This window comes from Pleuronectes platessa, chromosome 8, assembly GCF_947347685.1.
Source record: "Pleuronectes platessa chromosome 8, fPlePla1.1, whole genome shotgun sequence".
In the NCBI taxonomy this organism is placed as follows: domain Eukaryota; kingdom Metazoa; phylum Chordata; class Actinopteri; order Pleuronectiformes; family Pleuronectidae; genus Pleuronectes; species Pleuronectes platessa.
In genome coordinates this window covers 29366167-29391540 of record NC_070633.1, presented here as the reverse complement: position 1 = coordinate 29391540, position 25374 = coordinate 29366167, and the positions used below count along the sequence as shown (strand labels likewise).

Genomic DNA, 25374 nt, shown 5'->3' with positions numbered 1-25374 from the left:
GCATTTTCTCTTACATTGAGTGGCAGGTTGTCTCTCTGCCACCAAGGGAAATCTGCTCTTTCCCAGTCTGTGTTTGTGAGTCCGTCCAGCACCGGTGCCTTGAAGGTCCAGGAGATTCAAAAATCTTGTGTCCTGGAGACTCTTTTTTTCTTCTGGTGATTTATATTATTTTTAAAATGACCGTTAAATGGACCATATCATAAAGTGATTGATTATAGTGAGTTAGTAACTGTGCCCGGGATTTCTACTGTTCTTACAGTAATAAGCTCGGCAGTGGATGCCATTCACTCGTAAGATAATAATCATAGGCAGGATCAATGCCAAATCAAGATTAATGACATACCTATGATCTTGGCTGTGTAATAGATTTTGACTTATATGTTGTCATACATGTAATGAAGAAGAACAGTCATTGCAGCAGTCATAGCTTATCGATGGGCATAATGTCATAGCCACTTATACTTTCTGGGTGAATTACTTTTACAGTGCTCATTACTATTACACGAGAAAATAGAGCAAACCAGTTTAAAATGTTGGATGAAATAGAAGACTCATCTTCTATCTCATCAAAGGAGCCCACTCCATTTCGGAGAGCTGAATTCTAAGACACACCCACAACTCCAGCTTGATCCTGTAGAACCTGGACTATCTAGGTCCTCAGCATCAGAGATTTCAGTCTCGGAATAGAGACCAAGAATTGCCTCCTCATCTTCCTCATCCTGTTCTTCGTACAGCATCTTAATGATCAACCGTGAGTCTGAAATGATTGGGACCAGCCAAACTAACACTCTGGATAAAGAAAATCAATAGCATTTTTTCAAATGCATATCAATCAGCCTGTTCAGTTTAATACTGTTATAATTTGAGTTTTATTTTGTTGATGTAACTATGGTTAGCTAGCTAGAAAAGAAGCTAGCTAGCTAAGAGCTAGTTAGTATTGTACATATTTGTCTTTCTCACTAGTAATGGATTGTGAAATGAATGGCAGGTGTTCCATAGTGAATAGTATCTGTACGGGTCGTTTTTGACCCATGTAGTGCATTACAAGTAGCTTGACGTTGTCAGACTCACAATTCTAGTCAGAATGTGAGTCTGAGACCGCTCCATTGGGCTGTGATTAATGGGCGTGTTTCAACTGACCAGGAAGTAAAATTCTTCTTCGCTCAATTGGATAGACCTACAACCAATCAGAGCAACGTAGTATGTGACGTATGCTAAGCAACGCATTGTGAGTTATTTACTAACGCCGGGTTCACACCGGATGCTTCAGCGCAGCGCCAAGCCTTAAATAACAGCTGGCTCCCATCCACTCCCATGTTAAAACTTTGTGCCGGTCACACCGGAGGCTGAAGCACCGCGAGGCAGCCTTGGCGCAGCGCGGTGCTTCAGCCTCCGGTGTGACCGGCACAAAGCCGTGCAGCGATCTACTGGATCAACGGGTGATATTATTAGCGCTGCCCGGCGGTTCAGCGTCGCTTCAGTGTCCGGTGTGAACAGCCAAGCGCCGGGGCGATAGGGATTAGCGCGGTGCTCTGGCGTCGCCTCCATGTTCTGTGTTCCTCTTTCAAAATGAATGCGCTGTCCATGTCTTCTAAAACAGACTCAATGGCAGCATCTACACATCTCAGCTCGCCAGCGGCAGGCATGTTTGTTGAAAACGAATTCAACCCGAGGGCACTGTGATGACGTGGTTGATTACGTTACCGTTGATCATCTGTCAATCATCGTATAAAGCCCGCCCTGACACTCTGATTGGCCCGGTCGCGCATAATTTTTTCCCAACGGAGCGACTCCAGACCAAACCGCCCGACCTAAAATGTTGTGGGCGGGGCTAAGTTCGTCTGGCATCCAGGCTACATTAGAAGGGTAGTGATACAAAAACGATTTGTATTCAAAAAGTAACAATGGAAATTTTAATTAAGTATTTGTGATGATCAAAAACAAGTTAATAGGGGAATACCTGAAATACTGCTTCGAATTTTTAATTAAGCAAAGAAATCCGCGTCAGTTTACTTTGATGTCACAGTGTCACTGGTCATACATTCCTTTGATGTCTTGAACTGTTGCAAAGGTGAAATATTTATACGATCGAGAGAGAAAGTGTGTTTGTGTCTTCCAGCTGTGAAGAGGCTCAGTTTGAGCTTCCTGCCTCCTGCTGTCCATCACTTCCTCTTCAGCCAATCAGAAGAGTTTCTGGTGTGTCACCTGGTGCTCAGAGCTCTGTTTGGAACAGTGAGTGGTTCAGGTAACATCACTATTTAGTTACATTATTGTTTTTACTTCTAGCTTTACATGTCGTTTTTTGCTCTTATATATATATATATATATATTTTTTTTTTTTTTTATTTTGTTTCTGCAAAATGTAATTGTTTTATCTTTTCTAGTATTTTAATTTTAGTGGGATTTTTTATATGACAATAGCTGTTACTATTTAAAGATTGTTTGAATATATACATATGTAGTACTTTATTTATAGTATTATTTCATAGCATTACTTTGTCAAGTTGACCTTCTTCATTTCCCCCCACATGGTTCCTTTACTTCAGTTCTTTTCCTGAGCATCATTCACAGCCTCCCTCTGACCTTTGACCTGAAGATGGCAGCAGGAAGTGTGTTTGTCGGTGAGGAGAAGTCCCATTAACAGATGTTTACTTTCTAATGAAAAAAATCGACTCCTCTGACTTACGTTTGTATGTGTGTCTGTTTCAGTTGTGTGTGTCATTTGTGGGGCGTTGTCCTCCGCCTTCAGATGCTCAGTTCTCCTGATGTTTCCCAGCATGCTCGGCTCCTGTGGCCGAATGTACCTGATGGTGTTCATCCTGTCTGTGCTCTCCACAGGTTATCAAAGACACGCACACAAAGACACACCCACTCACACACACACACACACAAACACACACACACACACACACAAAAGGCGTGTGTGATCATTGATGCTGTCTGATGATGTCATTACAGGACCGGTCTCTAACATGGTGCATAACGTGCACTCAGCAGCTCTGTCTCTCAGCTGTGACCTGGACCTGCAGGTTCTTCACAGCAAGCTCCTGTGGCGACACGCCATCAGACCGTTCAGTCATCACTCAGCAGCTTGTGGTGAGAACCAATCACAGCCAATAATCTTTTTGAAACCTATTAAAGAGCTTTATTATTACCATAATGAAGATTGATCACCACTTTGTAAAAGTTAAACAAATCAAACAAACTAATGATCAATAATCCAGTAAAACGTTCAGCATGTGGCGATCAGTACCTGATGATTAAGGGCCACGTTTTTGACAAGGCTGTTGTTTCGTGTTCAGGACGATAAAGCAGCGTTTGAGTCAGAGGCTCTGAGCATCAGCAGGAAGTTTCAGATCCTCAGAGATGAAGTCGTCGCTCAGTACGGATACGACCAGTTCAAACCACAGCGCGTGGAGCTGGACAGGAGCACCCAGGAACAGTTCACTGCAAAGACCATGATGCAGTGCGACAGTGAGTCAGACAACATCAGGTTTATTACATGTGTAACTGTCCAAATACTTATGGCCTGAGCCCATGGACGGGTTAAAATCAATCAATCAATCAAATATTATTTGTATAGCCCATATTCACAAATCACAATTCGTCTCATAGGGCTTTAACATGGTGAGACATCCTCTGTCCTTCACCCTCAGCAAGAAACAGGAAAAACTATTAAAAACCCTTTTAACAGGTACAAATACGTAGAAACCTCAGAGAGACAAGTGAGGACGGACAGAAGTCAACAGATGTCAAGTGAAGGAGACATCATCAAGATTAAAGGTTTTAGCAGCATTGATGAGGGTAAACATCTTGAAGGATAACTTCAATACTATATAGTAGTCAAGCAGTCCTGCTGCATCATAGTCTCTGGTCAGCAGCCAGCAGGACCATGATCCACCATCAAGATCAGATCCACTATAGTCCACAGTCATTGTCCACTGCCGCCAGTTAGGATCCATCATCAGCCGCCACCTCGGTCCTGGTCCACAACCATTATCTGAAGCCAACGCGACACAGGATCCTTCATTACCACTACGATCAGCCCACACGATATAGAATCCACCAAACTGGATCCACCACGCGACCTCTGATGCGCGATCCACAGATCGTGATCCATGGTGCGGCAGCAGCGGCCCTGGATCTGCGGGTGATAAAGCACAGGGACTCGGGGAAGAGGTCAAGGGTCAGTAACATGTACTGATGAGATATGAATTACTTCAATGTGATAGGGATGAAGAAGAGGAAGGAGAAGCTGGAAAGAGAAGCTCCGTGTGTCATGTGTCATAAATTCCCTTTGCGTCTTAGCGTCATCAATGACACAATGATACAGGCTGAACCTGAGGCTACACTGAGGCTTAAGGTAAATCTGACTGGCTACTGGTTTGTATGGTAGTACGATGAAAACCATGTGACCCACTCAGTAGATCAGCCATCAATACCTCTATGCCTTTTTAAACTAAACGCTTCCTATTTTAAAACATAGGAAAAGTAACGTTCTGCCGCACTAATTAGCTCTAACTATAAGCTTTATCAAAAAGGAAGGTTTTGAGTCTACTCTTAACGAACAGATGGTGTCTGCCTCCAGAACTGAAAGTGAGAGATGATTCCACAGCAGAGGAGCTTGATGGCTGAAAGCTCTGGCTCCTCCTCTACTTTTAGAGATTCTGTTCTGTTAAAACTTTCGTCACACATGTAAAATGAAAAGACGCATTTCAACAGATTGAAGAATTAACGTTTACAATATCTCTTCAATGCATGACAGAAAAAAAAGCTTAATTTATTTTACTGAACCATAGATGCTATAACCTGTTCTGTTAATTGCATAAAGTTTCATCAAGACTAGAAAAGATGTATATGAATAAAGATAATAACTGTGTATTTGTTTCTCCTCAAGACTGATGTAAACTTTGAAAAACAAATAACATCTGTCCGTCATCTTGTCTCATGACGATGACTCATCTGGACTTGGATGAATCCCATTGGTCCGCTTAGGGGAAAGTCCCTCAGCGGAAAGTGCTGAGTCATTCCTCCGTGTCACATTGGTCGAGTGGGTGGTACTTCGTGAGGGAACCAATGAGAGGCCGTGTCAGCGTTGACGTTTCAACACGAAGGTGACGTCAACCGCGGAAGTAAACATTAAAGTGAGGATTTGACGCTGCGTCACAAAGTTTGTCTCTTTAGTGTCAGACGCTGTTTGTGTGAGTTTAGTTCGGTTAGTTCATTTAGTTTAAACGATCTTCCAGTGACTTCCAGTCGAGTTAGTGATAGTTCGCTAGTTCTACTCAGTGAGTAAACATGTCGGTGGTCACGGTGAAGATTTACCTGCTCGGTAAAGACGAGGCGGTGAGAGAAATCCGCAGGTTCACGATGGATCAGGACGTTTCCTTCGATCAACTGAACAAGAAAACTGCGTCAGTTTTCACCAACCTGAAGAACTTCAACATGTTCTACAGAGGTGAGGCGCGTTCATACTGGTAATGATACATGTTTATGTTAAGAAATGATACATGTTTATACTATTAATGATACATGTTTATACTATTAATGATACATGTCTATGTTTATAAATGATACATGTTTATTTATGATACATGTATATATGTTCATACTATTAATGATACATGTTTATATGTTTATACTATTTAATGATACATGTTTATACTATTAATGATACATGTTTATGTTTATAAATGATACATGCATATGTATATACTATTAATGATACATGATGAAGACGATGTTGAACATTTCAGATGAAGATGGAGACCTGGTGGCGTTTTCCTCTGATGATGAACTGACTATGGGTTTGTCCTGTATGAAGGACAACACCTTCCGCCTCTTCATCAAAGGTACATGCACCTTGTTCAGGTCTATGAGAAAAGATTGTGATCTGTGAATATGGGTTATACAAATATCGTGATTGATTGATGTGATATACTCAACCCAAAACTCACCTGTTTATACCACATGACTAGTGTATGTGAATAGACATGTGATTTATATTTGTAAGATATTAATCATCTATAATCGTAACAACCAATAATAATTGCTTTTAATAATCGTGTTAATTATAATTGTCAGTGTATCTGATTTAATAAAGTTTTATTTACATATTTTTTTAGAGAAAAAGGAGCACCGTCGAGACTTTCCTCTCCACGCCTTCCCCCCCTTCACCTTTGCCCCACCTCCTCCCCACCATGCCCCTCCCCCTCATCTGGCCCCGCCCCCAGCTCTGCACCCTAACGTCACCTGTGACGGCTGTGAAGGTCCCGTGATGGGAACTCGTTTCAAGTGCTCGGTTTGTCCGAACTACGACCTCTGCTCCACCTGCCAGGCCAAAGGGACGCACACCGAGCACGCTCTGCTGCCCATCTGGCACCCGCTGCAGGTGAGGTGCATCATGGGAAAGAAATAACATCGAACTCTTGATTCTTAATGTTTTATTTTGAATGTTTCTACTATAGTGGTCACGTCGGTGTGGCTTTAACCACCAGAGGGCAGCAGCTGACTTTACATCAACTGTCTGTCAATCATAGCATGACTACTAAGTTAACGCTTGAGTAATAATTATTGCTTAGTCATTATAAGTAAAGTTTAATTATTTCTTTACAGAGAGACCATTTGTTCTCGTCTGTTTTTTCTTTGTTGATTCTATTTAAAGTCAAATTGATCACTTTGAACGAATGAGAAGGAAAAAACTCGACCTGATCCACAATGATGAACCTGATCCACAATGATGAACCTGATCCAGACTGATCCAGAACGTTTGTGAGAACAGTTCTTTCTCTGTCTCTCAGCAGTGGTTTCCTCGTGGGATGTTTAATAAACTTCATAATATGAAGAGGATAAGATGCATGTGGAACCAGACCCAGGGTCAGAACCAGGACCAGACCCAGAACCAGGACCAGACCCAGAACCAGGACCAGACCGAGGTCCGGGACCAAACCCAGGACCAGACCCAGGAACAGCCTTCTGACTGTGGTCAGTGTCAGAACCAGCGATCTAATCAATATTGTTGATAATGACCATTGGGACCTCAATGACCTCTGCCCTCTGTCTGCAGCTTCTCAGGCCAGTGTGGACTTCCTGAAGAACATCGGGGAAGGAGTGGCGGCCATGTTGAGCCCGCTGGGTGAGTGATGTCACCGTTCACACTTGAGACTAAAGCTTTTCTGATTGGTTCTCACTCAGGAAGTGCTGTCATGTGTGATATCAGGTATTGACGTGGACATCGACGTGGAGCACGAGGGTCAGAGGTCGAAGGTGAAAACTTGTCAGAGTTCAGGTGGGTGTGGTGACGTGGAGATGGACGGAGTCGGCACCGAGGGGTCAAAGGTCAGTTCTTCAGAAACAGCTGCGCTTTGAGTCGGGTTCAGACGTGTTGACCCCGACTCCATCTGCTGATTCATCTCTAACAGAAAATACATCGATTCATTATTCAACAGACCACATTATATTCGGCTGATTAATCATCATCATATTGAGATCAGATAAATCCAGACCAGGATCTTCACTAAATATCACAATTTTACTCTTTATACATTATATATAATAACAATAATAGATATTAACTCTGAGGATTCCTCAATCATTTCTTGAAAAATAACCCTATAAAATGTTAGGGTCAGATTCTGGTGCAGAGCCAAGTCACATTCCGACTTGGTTCACGTTCAGACCCGGATATTGAAGTGACTCTATGGTTTTCAGATTGGCAGAGAATCTGATGAGGAGTGGACTCACCTCAGCCCCAGAGAGGTTGACCCCTCCACTGGAGAACTTCAGTCCCTGCAGCCTGGGGACCAGGACCAGGACCAGGACCAGGACCAGGACCCCCTTTCAGGAGGAAAGCAGGGTCCGTCCGGTTTGAGGGAGGCAGCTCTGTATCCTCACCTGCCTCAAGGTGAGACCACATTCTGCTCCAGTGTCTGATTAGTCTTTATGACCCTGCTGACCTCTGACCCTTCCCTCACCAGAGGCGGACCCCCGTCTGATCGAGTCTCTGTCCCTCATGTTGTCCATGGGCTTCAATGATGAGGGGGGGTGGTTGACTCGACTCCTTCAGGCCAAAGACTTCGACATTGGAGCCGCACTCGACGCCATCCAGTACGCCAAGAAGCCCCGCCCACCTCAACCGTGATAGTGCCTTGCATTGTGATGTAATCACTGACCTCGCCTGTTCTGAATCAATGGCATAACTACAAATCATTTATTCTGTAGCCTACGATTATCTGTCAGATGATTTCTGTTATTCATAACTTGAACTTGTTAATCAATACTTAAACTCACTGATTAGTTTGTTTTGGGATAATCTCAACAATAAAAACATGAAGAACTGAAGGTCTGAATTTTTTTAATCAGCTTATTTTAATACTTTTTTAATACAATATTTTTATTGATCAAACAGAAATATCTTATCGCTGACATCAACCTGAAACTATTCAGGTTTTGTCATTCATTAAAGAGAATAACAAAAACAACAACAAAGAAACAGACAAATGTTTAATTATTCTAATTAAAACTCATCATTGTCACAGCTGAAATCATCTTCAGTCTCAAACAGGGAGGAAACAGGAAGTAGTGGGCGGGAGCAGGTGATGATGTCACCACAGGACAGAGATGTGTCCCCACCCACTTGTTGACACCCCCCATTGACAACTGGGTCATGTGACTCCTGGAGCTCAGAGTCACAACCGAGGAAACAAGTCCCCCTGGAAAAATGACCACAACTCAATTTGTTCTCATTTGGTGACCGGGAACGGGCCCGGCTGGACTCGGGGGGACGGCTGGTTCTGGCTGATGGTTTCTCAGGGTTCCTGCAGAGCTTTGAAAGGGAAGGACAGAAAATCCAACGTTGATAATTATACGGAAACAAATAAAATCGAAGTTCAACAAACATTGAAAAACTTAATTAAAAAAATAGTATGCTATCAATCATTTGAGTTAAAATCAGGTTATTATGAGGAAATGATTCAGGACACAAAAAAAAATCAATGGATCCAAAAGATCCACATTAGTCCAGAACCACCTTCTTCATTCACAACTGTTGGTTCTAGATCAATCGGACTCAGCATCAACAGTGAGAGCAGAACAAGTGCTGGTTCAACCTGTTGGTGATGTCATCATCGTACCTGCTCGGGTGAATCTCTTCTCCTCCTGTCGGAAACAGAGGTCAAAGGTCTTTCTATAAATATATTTATATATATTTACTCATTTAACTTTCTATAACATTTTTAACCTTTTGTACAACAACACAAAACTTTATGTACATTTTTAACGTTATATGGTAAATGATCTGTATTTATATAAGTTTACCTAGTCTTGTACAGTACAGTTTACTGCCAGTCACTCATCCATAAATTGCATCTATGGGTCACACTTTTTTTCGACGACCGTCCTAACTGTGATTTTATCAACGGAGTTTGAATTCCATACAACAGCTCTAAATTTTGTTTTCTTTTAATAAACAACGTCACACCTGTCAGTCATGTTGTTGCCATGCAGCTGCTGGTCCTCCTCTAGCTCCGCCTCCTCAGGTGTTGCCATGTATTTGCTCCAGCGACTCACCTGAGTCTGTGTCACGGTCACCTGTCACAGCAGAGTTCAAAACCTGTTACCTGTTGACGTGTGCGTGTGCGTGTGCGTGTGTGTGTGTGTGTGTGTGTACCTGGTCGTTTTTCCCCTCCTCAGGTTCCCTGTAACAAACACACACAGATGAGAATCCTGGCAGCAGACCAAGCTGCAGTGTATTGTGGGACAGGTTGTTTACCATGGTGACTCCTCCTGCTCCTCCACCATGGAGTTCAGTTTCTGAACATGACGTCTGCAGTCCGGCCCGGAGCCCCGCCCAAACTCCTGACAAGGAATCAAACAATCAATCTGGTACATTTCCATGAAAAGTTCTGACAGGAAGTAGAAGAGGATCATCTATGATCATTTGTGGTGTGCGCTGCGTCAAACCAAACCGAGTGACACCATCTCCAGCTCCACCTACATTTACTACGTTTATGTACTTTACCCAGACTGAGTTTACACACGTGTCCGATCACACTTTGTGTGTGTGTGTGAGAGTGAGAGAGAGAGAGAGAGAGAGAGAGACATATTGATGACAAATGTGATCTCTAGAAGTTTCCACAGTAGGATTTAGTTGGAGGAGGCGAAACGAGATCTGTATTCAAATTCTCATTTTTCTCTTCATTTCCTTCTTAAAATAACGATTCATCGACAGAAAAACCTGTCAATGATCAGAATGTCTTTCATCATCCAAGCCAGCAGGGCTCCATTTGATTGGCCAGATATATTGACATGCAGAGCGTGGATGCGCTGCGCATTGAAAACCAGCCACAGAGTTTTTTGCATCTATCGCGATACATATATCGTGCATGTTGATATCATTGTAAAAGAGTAATTTATTGAATGAAGCAGACTCAATTATGGCAAATCTTAATCACAATTAGTTTGGTTATAATATTGTAATCACTCGAGTTGGTAAAATGATAAATACCCATCGTACATTAAAGGTTCCAGGGCTGCAGACTAACTTTTTTTTACTAGGAGCACATGCAGGGACCTCATATCGCAGTTGCTGCAGCTGAACACCCCCCCCCCCCCCCCCCCCCCCCCTCCCCCCTCCTCAAACATGAAAAATAACCTGTGGCAGCTTCAGTTTTCATAAAAACTCAAAAGGTTTAGTTTGTCCAGTTTGGGCTACTGTAAAAAAACAAGGCGGCCTCTGTAGAGACGACCAGGTCCTGATGTAAATATAAAGTATTTAAATATAAAGGGCACATTTCAGAGTAAAACAACTCGTACAATTTAGATGAAACACGAGTAATAACGCCACTAGCATTTCTTAATATAAAATCTTTCACCTGAATCTTACACACCGGACTTTTGAATAGTTGATATTATCCAACAGATCGGTTCTGTCTCTCCGGGCAGACTCACTGTGGTTCTCCAGTCTCAGAGGAGAACCGGAGGTGGAACCTCTTCAAGTATGGAACCCGCTTAACTTTCTTCTGTGATGAAGTTTAGATTTGAAACTCAAAAGTTTAAAGTGAACTGTTTAAAAGTAATATTCTGACCTTGAGCAGGGACTGCTTCTCTCCACAGACTTTACAGCTCCACCTGGTGGCCTTCTTCACCTGACAGACACAGAGCATGAATAACACACACACATACACACTGTGTGTAAGTGTGTGTGTGTGTGTGTTACCTGTTGAACCTGGAACTTTTTACAGGTGAAACATCGAACCACGTGAAACTCCTGCACCATGACGTCTCTAAACGGGTCTGGTTCTGGTTCTGGTTCTTGTTCCGGTTCTTGTTTTGGTGTCGACGGTCGAAGTCCCAGGGATTTTTCGCGGGACTATTTGCAGCGTGATGACACGTCACAGTTTATGTCGAGGCGGGATCGATGAGCATTTATCATCAGAGCGCCCCCTAAAGGCCGGAGGAACTTCATGTTACTTTAAAAAATGAATTACAAAACAAGAAAGTATAATACGGTCCCTGACGTTGGAAATTATTTTTACTGAAGATTCAAAATAAGATAAATGGATAAAAGATGAGAATTTTTTAGATCTCACTAAAAGTGAAAAATAAAAAAGGACAACACAAAGATTCAGTCAAATCAGGATGAAAACATTTTAATAATCTACAATCAGTTCAGTGACATCAAGGCAACACATTGAAGGAAGAGTTTGTTATTCCACTGACGGACAGAGGTCATTATTAAATATTGTTTATATATATTATCTGTGAACAGTCTTGACGTCCAGATCCTCAAGGGAACAAACTGTATCGCTGTAAACAAAGAAATGTTTTTTTTCATTCGGAATGAGAATCAGAACAGAAAACACTGAAATGTTTATGTCTCTTTTCTGATACAAATTAAAAATGTACGAATGAAATGAAAAGGATTTTTCTTTAAAGGAACCAAACATTTATGTTCTGGCGTCACACATAGATTTCAGCAAATAAATGCATAATAATTCCTGAATTATTAATAAAATGACTTTTCTCTCTGGAACACTCTGACGTGGATCTTTTTCGGTCATTAAGAAAATAAACATAAAAAAATTACAAATTAACTATTTTGGCGTCGTCATGTCGTAATATGACGTACAATACTGTCCTGAAGGAGGCGCTAGAGAGATTCATTCTAAAAATCGCATCTGTTTGTTTATCAGCTGCTTCGTTTAAATGAATCAGGGTTAGGGTTGAATCATTGTTTTATTTATTAGGAACTTTACTTGTAATCAGTAATTAAATCCAGTCACTTATGTTCATAGTTAATTAGTTTTTAATGATTAATAATTTTACATATTAATGAACACCTTTATCAAAACTAGAGACAAATAAACAGAGTGATTTTACTTTGTTTTCATACAATAAACATTAATGTGAAGATTTTTATATTGTGTGAAAATGTAAAAATAATAAACACAAACATAAAATATTAAACAATAAAGATCATCAGAAAATAATACTTCATATTTTTTGTTTTAAATCCACGGGACAACAAAAAATAAGTAGTGTTTGTTAGAACAATAGAGATCAACACGATGGATTTAAAATCATCAGAAATCATCAGTCAACTCAACAGGAAGTAAACAGAATCATCACACACATCAAAATAAAAGTGTCAATAAAAACATTGAACACCAATTTTATTTCCCCTAAATAAAGTGACCTTAATTATTTCTCACTTTATATTCCTAAACTTTCTGTTTCCTGTTTCTGACATCAACCGCCTGTGTAAGATTTTGTATTGATTGATCAGATGTTTGGACATTAAAAACTGTTAGTGCCTTTATACAGGATTAACTAATCAATATGACAGATAAGGCGAGTCAGACAGACTGCTGGGGGACTTCCTGGTCGGAGGTGGAGCTAATCTGGCGCTCCACTGCCCGCTGAGTCTTACAGCTGACGATCTTGCTCTGGACGTCCACCTTCCTCTCAAAGTAATCAACAAGCGGTGGCTCCGTCAGCAGTGACGCAAGTACCTGCTCAAAGGTGATTGACCAATCAACATCCAAGGCATTGCCCTGTCGCTGCTCTCCACCAATCAGCGCTGAGTCGTCTGCCATGTCCTTGCACTGCAGCGAGCCGGAACTGCCCACTGAGTATGACGACAGTGACATGTCATCTTTGGCTTCCTCGTCGGACGTGTGCAGAGGTTGCGGCTCCAGGTGGGCGTCAGCTAGCGCCTCGCACAACCGGGATTCACCTGGCCCCTCCTCCCTTTGAGAAGGGGGCGGGGCCTGTGCACCAGCGGTCTCAATCTTTTTGGTTCCATTGTTGAACTTCTTGCCGACCTCGCCGATGCGCAGCAGCAGACTGGCCACGGTGGCGATAGAGTGATAAAGCTGCTGCTCCAGAGGCTCCTCACTGAACATGTTGTACAGAGTCTTACACAACTCAATGAACTGCTCCTACACACGCACACACACACCAACACACACAAAGGTTAACACACGTACACACCTCAGCCTTAACGAACACCTGATAAGTTCTTACCTGGTTCATGCGAGGCAGGTCTTTGATGGTCTCTGACTTGGGTTCCTTCTCTTTGGCCCACATCCTCAGGTAGTACCTGTAGTCCTTCACCTTTTCCTCTGAAACACACCACAGGTCAAAGGTCAGGAACCTGTGAGTGGACGAACCACCTGCAACATCGACCTGAACTTCATCTTTTACCTTTCCTCTCCTCGCTGTCTCCAGCTGCATCCTTCCCCTCCTCACCTGTTAACAGAGAAAACAGTGTGAGTCACTGAGATGTTGAGTGTTCGTCCAGTGACGTCATCATTTCTGTTCTGATCCTTGGCCTCTGGCCACGCCCCCATCAGTGATGTCAGATTGCAGGTATCACAGCAGGGCTGGAGAGCTCATTATATATGACATCATTGCCAGGGGAGCAACTACAGGTTTTGTCCAATCACAGCATCACAAACCTATGGTCACTTCCTGCTGATGCAAAGAGTCCGGATCAGACAGGAAGAGAGATTCTGAAGAAAAAGAAACAGATTAATGAATTACATCATACTTTTTACATACATTAAAAAATATGTTTATATGATAACGACTTTATATAAATATATGTAAATATGCAGTGTGAATATATTAATCACATGTTTATCTATATTTTGATCGGTTTTCACCTCGTGGTTTATCCTTTGTAAAGAAGTGTGTTGCCTCCAGAGCAGACTCTGCCTCCTCAGGACACAGAGCTTGAACACAAACAAACAAATATATAAACAAGCGCATGAGGACAAAGACAAAGACCAATAAACAAACAAACTGATAGAATGAACTGGTCGGACCAGACCACCATGTTTGATCCTGTGTCAAGGTCACATGTGATGTGGGGGTTCAAGGGTTACCTGGGGGGAGGTGGAGCTTGTACAACAGTTTAAGTTTTTCCATCATGTCTCCATGAGACATCCCACCTGTAGAAACAGAGAGAACACATTAACTTGTTTTTTGAAGCAGGGTTAACTTCATATTTAATACAAAGTTTTCAATCATACAGACGACTCGGCCTCTGTCACATGAACACGCTCATAGCTGGGTAAGAAAACGTTGTAGTTTAACTTACAAGGATAAAGTTTGGATCAGGATGGTCATATGATATAGACCCTGTACTACGAAGCAGGATTTGTGGTTATCAAGGTAACATCATGTTTCATTTTCCGTCCTACGAACAGTGTTCTTCAATGACATTTTCAAAACTGAGTGCTTTTTATTTATTTTGCAACAGAAGAAGAAGAAAAGTATTGAAAGCATCCAAAAAGGTAATAATTAATATAGGAAGCTGTATTTGACACTGTTGGTGTAACTTCTCTCCTATTGTATGTAGTATTCCCTCAGGACTTCTGCTGAGAAGATATATCCGCCCCTGGTAAGAGACATCGGAACCAGTACTAGGGTCTACATCCAGGACCTGGTCAAACGTTACACCCCAGCACGTTCACTCCGCTCTGCTTCGGCCAATCGGCTCGCTCCCCCCTCACTGCTAAACTCTGTTTAGACAGTTTTCTGTCCTGGCTCCTAAACGGTGGAACCAGCTCCACATCGACATCCGGACATCAGAAAGTTTACACATCCTCCGCCGCAAACTAAAAACACACCTCTTCCGACTTTACCTTGAATAAAAAAATAAAATAAAAAAAATGAAAATACTAACAAATTTTGAAACTAAATATTAAGTAGCACTAACATGGCACTAACTTATAGCACTTTGTGGTTTTGCTTTATTTTGAACAAATTGTACTTTCTTGATTCCTGTCGTTCTGGGTCGGTTCCCTCGGGGTTGATGCACTTATTGTGAGTCACTTTGGATTAAAGCGTCAGCTAAATGAAATTAAATGTAAAAGTGGACTCACTGAGTCCGGTGACGAACTCTTTGAAGTTGACCAGTCCGTCCTGGTTCTGGTCCAGGAGTCTGAAGAGGCGGGCTGACAGAGAGGGGGTGTGGCTTCCACAGACCCAGGGGGTTAGCGAGGAGAACAGCTGAGAGAACTGAGCCAGGTCGATATGATACTGCTCCAGGTATGGAAGACTGGGGTCATGACGTTCCGCTGCAGAACTGCTGGAGCCCCAGTAACAACTCGTCATGTGTTTGGACTGAAGAGGGCAACAAAAACAAACAAATATAAACAAAACAAATATAAACAAATAAATGTAACAAATAAACAAAAATAATCAACAAAAATCATGGTGATTATGGACTATGACAACAACCAGACTTCTTGATACACAACATGTGTCAGGACCTCCTCTGTTCATTTGCTCCTTCATCTCCTTCAGACTTTTTGTATACTATAAATACTTTAAACATGAATTTACAAACTGCTTCTTCTCATTTAGTGAATCCTGTTGTGTTGATGTGTTCAGGTCCATCAGCATGTGTGTGTCCTGGGAGAGGATCCTCACATGGGACTGAGCTTCATTCACTGATCACTAAGTTTCTATTTGACTCTTGTTGAGTTAAGAACAGGAAGTTGATCCTTGTTAACATCGATATATGATATATTATACAATATATTATTTATGAGACAACTGTGATTTGTGAATATGGGCTATAAAAATAAAATGTGATTGATTGATTGATTGAAAACAAGTCAACACAACAACAAATACAAATGTAAACAAAAGTAGATAAACTGATCCTGATTTAAATTAAAAGTCTCAGCTTGAATTAGCTTCAACTTCTACTTCAGGCATAAGTTGTTCCACTAACACAATTTATTCGGTGTATTATCAGGGCTGGTTCTATCCAGGCTGTAATAAACCATGCTTTAATAAGCCTCGTTTTGAGCATGTTTATTCACCCCAGAATAATCAACTGTAGAAAAGAGGACAAAATGTCCCTGAAAGATAAAACATTTTGGCGTGTCTCTCTGCAGCAGATCAACAGATAATCATCGAGCTCGATGAAGAATTCCAACTCGTATTTACCGAGAAATGAATCATCCGGTGATCAACGAGGCAAAGGAGACGTCAGGACAGAAACTCTGACAGACTGAATGTGAGAGTTTACACAACAGATGAGGATTATACGAGCACACGTGAAAATGAAGTGATGAGGAGGAAGTGAAGCCTCAGACAGAGGAGAGAAGATTCTGAGCACTGATCTCACAAAGTCAGCTAAATGTCAGCATTAGTTATTACAAACTCACACGTGCTGTTAATCTTCCTCCACAGCTGACATGTTTCCATTTGGTAAATGAAAAGTCAGATCTAGAGTCAGACTGTGGATATGAAGCTGTTTAATATCAGATCTGTTGAATCACTACAGAACATTTACTGGGAATGAGCCTGATGAAGTTTGTGTGAAGCCTCTGACTCACTGACCTCATCAACTCTGTTCTGTCACATCCCAACAAACACAAACAAGGACTTGATACAAGATAAAGTACAAATACTTCAGAGTATTTAGTCTAATGAAAGTGAAGAGTGTGCTTTAAAAAGAAGTAAATCTGTAAATATGAACCTTTTAGCCATAAAAAAGATGCCACAGCCACTTGATTCTTGTTTTTACCTTAAAGAGACAGAAGAGGTCCTCGAGCTCGTCGATACTGAAAGCCGACTCCGTCATCATCGCCCTCACCTGGACACACATATGTATAAACACTCCATCTGCATTAGCATGTTAGCATTCTCTTTTAGCATGCTATCAGGACCTACCACACTCCTCTTGGCCGTGTCCTCCAGGGATTGGATGACCTTTAACCTTTGTTTAAACCTCATCTGCTCGATGACATCAGAGCGCAGGCTACCAAACTTCTGCTCAGAGAAGAAGAAACTGTCTCAGGAGACGGAAGCTGACATATGGTTGGACAGATGGACAGACAGAGGGATAGAGGAATAGATGGACCGACAGATAAATTACCTCATAAGACGACTTGATGAGGTCAAAGACGTCGATTTCAGGTGGGGGGACATCTCCGCTCGTCAGCAGGGCATGCAGGTGAGGGATGGGCGGGGCCACTGTCTGTTTATTTACAACATTATCCAGGTACCTGCATTCAACACATTTTATTAGATTAACATGTCCAGCTGTCCAATCTCTACCTGTCCACTCTGTCAGTACCTGCCCAGGATGGTCATAGCTTCTCCCTCGTCACTGCAGAACAGCAGGGCGTCCATGTTGTCATGGAGTACAGTCAGCGCCACCTGGAGGTCAATTCAGAGTAAGGAAGTAGAGTAGTTACAGGTGGCAGAGGTCGGAAGAAAAGAGAGATGCAACCAGTCAGTTACCAGTAAGTACTTAACCAATAAGCAGTCAGTAACTAGTGGGTTAGTACCTGGAAGATGACCTTGATGCCCTCGTAGAAGAAGCAGTCGACCAATAGGACAGCGCTGTCAAAGGGCATCACTGACAAGAAGAGGGTGAGGAACCACGACAGGCTGATGGTGGAGATGACGCCCAGCTCCTGCATGTGTTCGTACAGCAGGGGGAGGAACGCCCGGGTGAGCTCCTCAAACACACCCTGATCCACCAGAGCTCCTGCAGGAACACACACTATGTCACACAGCGCCCCCCTTCATCTGAGAGCTGGTGGTCACAGAGGTCACAGACTGTTACTGACCTACAACCCGGGTGTTGTAATAGTCGGGCAGCATTCGCTCACACAGCGCCACCAACAGCCAGAAGGCTTCTTCCTCCGTACAGTAGAGGAGCAGGACAGAGGTGACGATGTTCATGGCCTGTAGATAGATATTTAGATAGATTACTTTATTCATCCCCGAGGGGAAATTAAGTCGTCATAGCAGCCGGTACATTTGAATACAATAAAATACAATACAATAGAATAAAATATAAAATATAAAATATAAAATATAAAATATTGCGGTAGAAAGAATAAAAACAGAAACACAAGATAAAATAGGTAGATAAGGTGCAGTGGCAGATGATGGTAATAGTACTGATGATATGATGGTAATGTTATTGTTAGACAGTATATAAAAAATAGTACAGTATATATAGTATATAATATATATTTATATATGATAGTAATTATACCAATATAATAGCAGTATATAGTAATAATAGCAGCAACAGTATATATAATAATAATAATAGTAAAATATAATAATAATAACATGTACACATGTATAAATAAAATATGTGTATATAGACTTATATATACAAAGAATATACAAAGAGTATGATATAATATATGATATATAGTACGGGTATAAATATAAGTATTTGGCGATACAATAGATAATATAATATACTGTGAGTGTAAGAATATGTAGACAGAGTGTGCAAAAGACAATATTATTGTATAAAGTGATGAATTGAGACAGGTGTGTTTAGGTCAGTTCAGTGATGGTGGCTCTGACAGAGGTAGAGGAGTTGTATAGTCTTATTGTGGTTGGGAGGAACGACTTCCTGTATCGTTCCTTAGAGCAGCGGGTTGAATGAGTCTGTGGCTGAAGCTGCTCCTTAGCTTGTCCAGTGTTTTGTGGAGGGGGGGGGGGGGGAGGGATTGTCCATGATTGCCAGCAGTTTTGCCAGCATCCTGTCCTCCACCACCTCCTCCAGGGTGACAAGCTTAGAGCCAACCACAGACTCTGCCTTCCTAATCAGTTTTTTCAGTTTGTTGGCGGGGGTGCAGATAACCTCAATCTGTATTCAATGTATATACTGAAGGGATATTGACGGGTGTGTGACCACAGCCACTCCCTTCTGATTCTTTCTTATTTTACAATTTCTTTTAATGAAAAGTTTTTAATATTATAATATTTCACCCGCCGTTATTTTAATTGTTACCACTTTTAAATAATATATTTTATGTGACATAATGACCTGACAGTATCCGATGCAGGGGTTGCGATGGGCGTAGGCGGTGAGGACGCGGCGCAGCGCGGTGATGCCCGTCTCGTTCTGGAACGCTCGGTGTTCAGGCATCGAGCGATGGAGGTCTCGCTCGATTTCCTCTGTCGCCAGTGAACAACGCCCCATGGCCTGCTCCACCAGGTCTCCATAGTAGCCCGGGTGGGTCACCATCTCATTCTGTGCCCCTAAGTGAATGAATGAACAAATTAATGAATGAATGAATGAATGAGCTAATGAGTTATTGATTGAAGGAATGGATACTGACCAGAGAACAGTAACCACAGCTCTCCTCTCAGACATTCTGGGATCCCGTTGAGAACCAGTTCTCTGGTTCTTGATGTTCTGTACATACAAACTCCTCGACCAAACTCTGAGAAATGGATGTTCCACGACTCCTCCTTCATCTTCTCCTTCATCTGCAGGGGAGGTGAGAGGAAGAACTTCATGTTACACATCAAGTTTTACTGATCAGCATCTAACAGTTCTACTCAGTGACAGAACCAGAACTTCATCACGGTACCACATGGATCCATTATGGGACATGAACTCACGGCTTTGGGACCCAGGTCCTCTGGAGTGTCTTGGTAGTAGAGCTGCAGCAGACTCTGACTGGCTGTGGGCAGACCGGGGTGGTACTGGCGCCCCCTGTGGTCAGACTGAGATCCTCCAGATGAGGAGGAAGGGACATTGGAAGACACCTGAGGACAAAAAATCAAAATGAAAGTGAAATTAAATCAACTCTTCTCTCTGATTGGACAACAGAGGATCAGGATGTTAACAAACCAAAAGACAAAAACACTTTCAGACACGACTTGGATCATTTTCTCTATGCCAGTAATTTCGTCATTGTCGCAGGGTTATGACTTAGTACAGTTCATCTTCATCACGGAGAGAGCCAAAATGAAAAAGAACCCAAACAGGGTCAACATTTATTAAACTGTATAGACAGGATATGGGATCTTTTCTTGGCTGCCAGCTCATTCATTTTGGGGGTTAGGTTCTGTGCTGTGGAAGAGATGGAGTGAAGGTGTGCATCAGTGAAACGACTCCTCTGGGTTTTTGTTCATCTTCATCACAGAGGTATGCAGTGTTGTGCCAGTTCACACTTAAAATGAACTAGTTCACGTTCATTTGTTCCATGTTTTATCTGGAGGATTCCGGTGACGTCCGGTCGTGTGTTTGGTTCTGAACCGATGGAGACGGATCAGGTCTCATTTTAACACTGAGTCCTGAGTGTGAGCGTCTCGTGTCCAACATGTGGACGAGTCGTTTTCATGATGATTCAATGAGTCTGATAAACTGTGGAATCAAACCAGCACCCAGTGACTTCCTGAGAACCAGTGATGAGTGAGTGTTAGTTCCAGGGAGAGCCGGACACAGAAACTCCAGCTCGGTACAAACCAGCTGCAGCTTCTGATCTGATCCCAGAGCAGCTGAGACCAGAGGAACTCTGTGTTTCACTTCTATAGAGTCACTGAGCGGCTGCTTCACGTGCAAGAGCTCTGAGCGGGTAAATGGGACAGACACACAGACAGGCAGACAGACAGACAGACACACACAGACACACAGACACACAGACAGACAGACAGACAGACAGACAGACAGACAGACAGACACAGACACAGACACAGACAGACACACAGACACACAGACACACAGACAGACAGACAGACAGACAGACACACAGACACACACACAGACACACACACACACACACACACACACACACACACACACACACACACACACACACACACACACACACACACACACACACACACACACAATTATGACAATGAGTGACATACCGAGGGACCAATCAGAGACAGCGGGCTGCTGTTGCCCCAAGCACTGTCAGGTGTTCGCTGGAGGAAGTCGGAGATGCGTTGAACCAGGAAGTCTCTGTCTTTGAGGTTAGCAAACAGGAAATTCATTTTGTTCTTGGTGCTGATTGAGACAGGGCATGGTAAGACACTGCTGCTGTCCGCCTTCTCCACAATGGACACCTGAGGAGCAGAGGATTATGGGTAAAATCCTGAAAACACTCAACACATACGAATCAATCAATAAGATTGAAGATTTATTGTTAGATATATGTTTCTATTCAAATAATTTAAACTCATGTTTGCGCACTATGAAGTGAGTTCACCTGACCCAGGATATCGTTCAGTTACCCAGCTAAGAAACACAATCAGGCTAAGTCAGGGGTGGGGAACCTTTTTTCTGTCAAAGGCCATTTTAATTTTCATGACATCCTTCGACGGCCACACTAAATTATTGCTTATTTTTAATCGATTCACTTTCACAATGTCTTATTCGATATCATTAAATATATATATTCAGTTAAGGATATTTCCTTGTACAATACCAATTTTGCTTGGATATGTAAAACTTAACAAGGAAACCTAAAACTTGGTGTATTATAAAAATATTAAGGTAGGCCTGACACAATAACAATTTATTATTATTGTTGTGATGAAAAATATTATTGTCATCATTCTGAAACCATTTCATACCCCTGATATAATGACTGTTTTATAGCATAAACATGCACGTTAACCCTTTCAAAGAGCATTGAACCTAATTCTTACAAATATTCAGTCTGACATGTGGGTTAGGGTACATTCAAATGTTGAAATATCCTCAATAAATAAAGCACTAACGACTAAAAACCAAAAACAATAAATAAAATGGGCTCTCTGGCTCTATTAACAAAAATTGGTCTTGAATTAATATTAAACATCTGGCACAGGATATAAGTAACCTGCTGATGGGATGGTTATGATTTACATGAGCTTTTTAGCTTTTTATTGTATTAGGTTAGTATTCCAGCATTTCTTCTATTTTGTGTGTGTGTGTGTGTGTGTGTGTGTGTGTGTGAGTACACGTGTCTCATAAACTCTGGAGTGAATCAAGCAAAACACTAAATTAACTTCAGTACAGCTCAGGTCCTGATAACTTGTGATGAACGTCGGTTTACAGTAGTGTGGAGGACTATCAGAACAGAAGCACAACACTCAGACTTCTGAGTGTTGTGCTTCTGTTCTGATCCTGAAACAGTGGCGCAAATAATCGATTATTTCTCTGTCGTGGAAACCTTGTATTAACACTTGGTTTTTAAATTATTCTGATCACAGGCATTAGAGTGTGAGCATGATGAAAACAAATTGCGGAACTGTCTTTCAATAACTTGTTTCCAACCTTCTGACATTCTTTGAGAGACGGCTAAACATATCTAGACAGTAATCCGGAGCAGGCTAGCTCTGAGGCATAAGTTACCATAGTGCCTGAGCAGGAATTAATTTGAGACCGTCATGGATTTCTCACATAAATTAGCCAGACTTATCAAAGTAAGCCAGGATTAATACCGTTCAGCATAAGTTCCCATGGTAATTTAGCCTGATAAGAAGTGAATGAGCTTTGTAGGACTGAAATCAACCTGAAGTTACTCCAATAACCACAAATGATTACTTACCTCTCTGAGTGGAATGATCAGCTGACACAGATCTTCTTCTCTGCTGTTGAAACAGATGTAGTTGTTGGAAATAAACAATTGTCCGACCACGTGCATCTTGGCGAACGGTGTCCACAGCGTACAGTCCGTGTGTCCGTCCAGACGCTCGTCCTGCACGAGACGAAACATCGCCCGGTAACGTTCGTTCTTCGCCCGCGCATCCAGATCCCTGCCAACAACCAAACACACATAGGAACCATGCAGTGTACTGGTGTCCGTCCTGGGAGACGGACCCTCACATGGGACTCTCTCAGGTTTCTACGGTTTTTCCTGTTATTAAGTTATTTTGGTACTTTTACTCCTGTTGAGGGTTAAGAACAGAGGATGTTGCTTCTTGTTAAGATATATGAGACAAACTGTGATTTGTGAATTTGAGACTATGCTAATACAATTTGATGGAAAATTAGACAAACAACAACAAAAAAACATAACAAACAAACAAACATCACAAATAAACAAATATCAGAGACAAACAAACTACACAAAAAGACATGCGCAGACACTGTACATATGATAACAGGTGAACCCTGTTGTCTCGGTGCATGATAACTGAGTGAGACCTCTTCAGGGCAGACACGTTCTTCAGAGTCTTGCCGGGTCGGGGCAGCGAACAGTCGGCAGCAAACGCCTCGTTGTCCAGCAGCTGACGCATGGCCATGTTGGCCAGCTGCTCCATCAGCTTGAAGGTGTCGTTGATGTTGAGGAACATGGAGAAGAAATGTTCAGTGTGACGAGTGCTGACACGAACGCTCTCCGGGAACAACAAGGTGGCGTTCTTCTCTAGCTGGGTCACCTCTGTCCACGGCACCACCAGGGACACTGGGGGGTGGGACAAAAACAACAACAATACAACAACATATCTACATTAATATTAAGAGTTTCCTGTTCTACACACACTAAAAACTCTGGATTAAACTCTGGCCTGTGATTGGCCGCTCGTACCCTCCTTGCCCAACAGGAAGGAGTAGAAGCACAGGTGGTTGACGGACAGGTACAGCCAGCCCTGCCGCGGGACTCTTCCTTTCCAGTAGCTGCAGGAGTAATAATTCACAAGCTTCTCTTCATCAGGCATCCCGAACAACCTCCTCATCTTCAGCTCTGCCTCCCGAAACTTCCCACAATCCTCCTCCTGCTCCGCTCCCGGCTTCAGACGGTTTTCCTCCGCAATGAGGCCCTGTGGGAAGTGACATCACTCACTGACAGGTCCACCGGTAGAGGAACAGTGAAGAGAACAAGAAGGCATGACATACAGAGATTTTCCCTTTGACAAAGGTGGTGACGTCTTCATCATTGTCAAAGATGGATATGGTCTGCAGCAGGTTGGACTCCAGCCAATCCCAGTGCTCTGTGATCTCCTTCCTGGACGAGCCTGCAAGACACAGCCGAGGGTCAACATCCACTCAGCTACTCCCACTGCTGCCACTCTGCTCCGGTCCAGTTCAGTCCAGTCCAGTCCAGTCCGGTCTGGTGGACTCACCACAGGCGATGTTCCAGTAGATCTGAGAATCCGACGTCTGTAACAGGATTCTGTAAGGAGCCACTCGAGCACTTGAGTCCAGAACCACATCCAGAGTCCCAACCAGGAGACCTGCACACACACAGACCAGTACAGACAGACAGACATATACACGGAGACAGACAGGTACAGACAGAGAACAGTTGAACACACTGAAGTCGAGTTCTTGACTCAGAGACAGAATCTTCTGAGGAACATGTTAATGAAGAGTTAAACAACAGGGTTTCCTGAGCATGCTCACATGCAGGGGGCGCTATTGGCAGCATTTGACCAATCCCAATCATAACGAGTCTTCAGCAGCAGTTTGAACCAGAATGACTCAAACAGAGGGAACATGTGACCATCAGTTAATAGAACAAACACGTGACTCGTTTGCTCTCTGAAGGAGATCACACACTTTTCACTCAGATCAAGTTCCTCAGGAAAATGGAGGATCTGAATCCGTCACGTGACATAACAACCGGACTGATGATGGCCACGTGATGATGGTCGACAGCTCAGGACCCTGGAGGTCAGGGGTGGTAAGGCAGCCTGGACCTTAGGTACTCACCGGACAGCCCCCCCCCACGGCCGTGCCCCCTCCTCCTCTGCAGAATGAAGAACGGGTTGGCCCGCTCCCAGACCCAGAGCGCCCCCACCAGGAGCACCTCCTCCGGCTGGATCCACATCGCCCCCTGGCGGAGAACGCCGAGAGTTACTGCACCTCCTCCGCAAAACACCGAGTTACTGCCCCTCCATTACTCCCCCCCACCGCAAAAACACAGAGTTACTGCCCCCCCTCCACCGGAAAATAACCCAGAGTTACTGCCCCCCCCCACCGGAAAATAACCCAGAGTTACTGCCCCCCCACCGGAAAATAACGGAACAAACACGGAACTGCTGATGTTGTTTTCAGAGACGGCAGAAGAATGTACATCACTTCCGGGTCTGACGACACAGGACACGCCCTCTGCGAGTACTGCATCATGACGACAAAACGTCATCACGTTG

The 25374-nt window shown here is 42.8% G+C and overlaps 3 protein-coding genes across 5 annotated transcripts; 1 reads left to right on the top strand and 2 right to left on the bottom strand.

Moving 5' to 3' along the window:
* The first annotated feature begins 5102 nt into the window (after window positions 1–5102).
* sqstm1 (sequestosome 1) lies at window positions 5103–8340 on the top strand. 2 transcript variants are annotated; one of them, XM_053428154.1, is made up of 8 exons: window positions 5103–5458; window positions 5757–5852; window positions 6126–6391; window positions 6804–6984; window positions 7067–7135; window positions 7220–7338; window positions 7711–7903; window positions 7977–8340. In XM_053428154.1, exons 1-8 carry the CDS (start codon window positions 5299–5301, stop codon window positions 8138–8140), a joined length of 1248 nt encoding a protein of 415 aa, XP_053284129.1. In that variant the 5' UTR covers window positions 5103–5298; the 3' UTR covers window positions 8141–8340. The 2 variants fall into 2 exon arrangements, with proteins under 2 accessions (XP_053284129.1, XP_053284128.1); XM_053428153.1 differs by having other exon boundaries at window positions 6801–6984.
* Window positions 8337–11438, bottom strand: mrnip (MRN complex interacting protein). Its single transcript, XM_053428156.1, has 7 exons — window positions 11216–11438; window positions 11085–11144; window positions 9770–9855; window positions 9668–9695; window positions 9479–9588; window positions 9132–9156; window positions 8337–8824 (listed from the first exon to the last, which is right to left on the bottom strand). The coding sequence occupies exons 1-7, from the start codon at window positions 11273–11275 to the stop codon at window positions 8516–8518; spliced, it is 678 nt and encodes a 225-aa protein (XP_053284131.1). The 5' UTR covers window positions 11276–11438; the 3' UTR covers window positions 8337–8515.
* A 194-nt stretch (window positions 11439–11632) lies between these two features.
* LOC128445463 (TBC1 domain family member 9B) lies at window positions 11633–25285 on the bottom strand. 2 transcript variants are annotated; one of them, XM_053428144.1, is made up of 23 exons: window positions 24935–25285; window positions 24346–24456; window positions 24119–24237; window positions 23811–24042; window positions 23429–23687; window positions 22830–23037; window positions 21163–21360; window positions 19906–20052; window positions 19620–19770; window positions 19325–19539; window positions 18099–18216; window positions 17814–18016; window positions 17600–17682; window positions 17399–17528; window positions 17194–17292; window positions 17048–17116; window positions 15390–15630; window positions 14388–14453; window positions 14166–14234; window positions 13959–14012; window positions 13705–13749; window positions 13525–13622; window positions 11633–13439 (listed from the first exon to the last, which is right to left on the bottom strand). In XM_053428144.1, exons 1-23 carry the CDS (start codon window positions 25050–25052, stop codon window positions 12855–12857), a joined length of 3618 nt encoding a protein of 1205 aa, XP_053284119.1. In that variant the 5' UTR covers window positions 25053–25285; the 3' UTR covers window positions 11633–12854. The 2 variants fall into 2 exon arrangements, with proteins under 2 accessions (XP_053284119.1, XP_053284120.1); XM_053428145.1 differs by lacking the exon at window positions 24935–25285 and adding an exon at window positions 24626–24928.
* Between the last annotated feature and the right edge of the window lie 89 nt (window positions 25286–25374).

Bases quoted from the DNA above. Each gene is read 5' to 3' on its own strand.
- sqstm1 (XM_053428153.1), top strand. From the start codon at position 5,299: ATGTCGGTGGTCACGGTGAAGATTTACCTGCTCGGTAAAGACGAGGCG. The intron at 5,459-5,756 runs GTGAGGCGCGTT...TGAACATTTCAG, and splicing joins CTTCAACATGTTCTACAGAG to ATGAAGATGGAGACCTGGTG. The intron at 7,904-7,976 runs GTGAGACCACAT...TTCCCTCACCAG, and splicing joins GTATCCTCACCTGCCTCAAG to AGGCGGACCCCCGTCTGATC.
- mrnip (XM_053428156.1), bottom strand. From the start codon at position 11,275: ATGGTGCAGGAGTTTCACGTGGTTCGATGTTTCACCTGTAAAAAGTTC. The intron at 9,157-9,478 runs GTGTGACGTTGT...TGTTTCCGACAG, and splicing joins GGCAACAACATGACTGACAG to GAGGAGAAGAGATTCACCCG. The intron at 8,825-9,131 runs GTACGATGATGA...TCCCTTTCAAAG, and splicing joins GAAGAGATTCACCCGAGCAG to CTCTGCAGGAACCCTGAGAA.
- LOC128445463 (XM_053428144.1), bottom strand. From the start codon at position 25,052: ATGTGGATCCAGCCGGAGGAGGTGCTCCTGGTGGGGGCGCTCTGGGTC. The intron at 21,361-22,829 runs GTAAGTAATCAT...TCTGCTCCTCAG, and splicing joins TGATCATTCCACTCAGAGAG to GTGTCCATTGTGGAGAAGGC. The intron at 13,623-13,704 runs GTAAAAGATGAA...GGTGTGTTTCAG, and splicing joins AGACAGCGAGGAGAGGAAAG to AGGAAAAGGTGAAGGACTAC.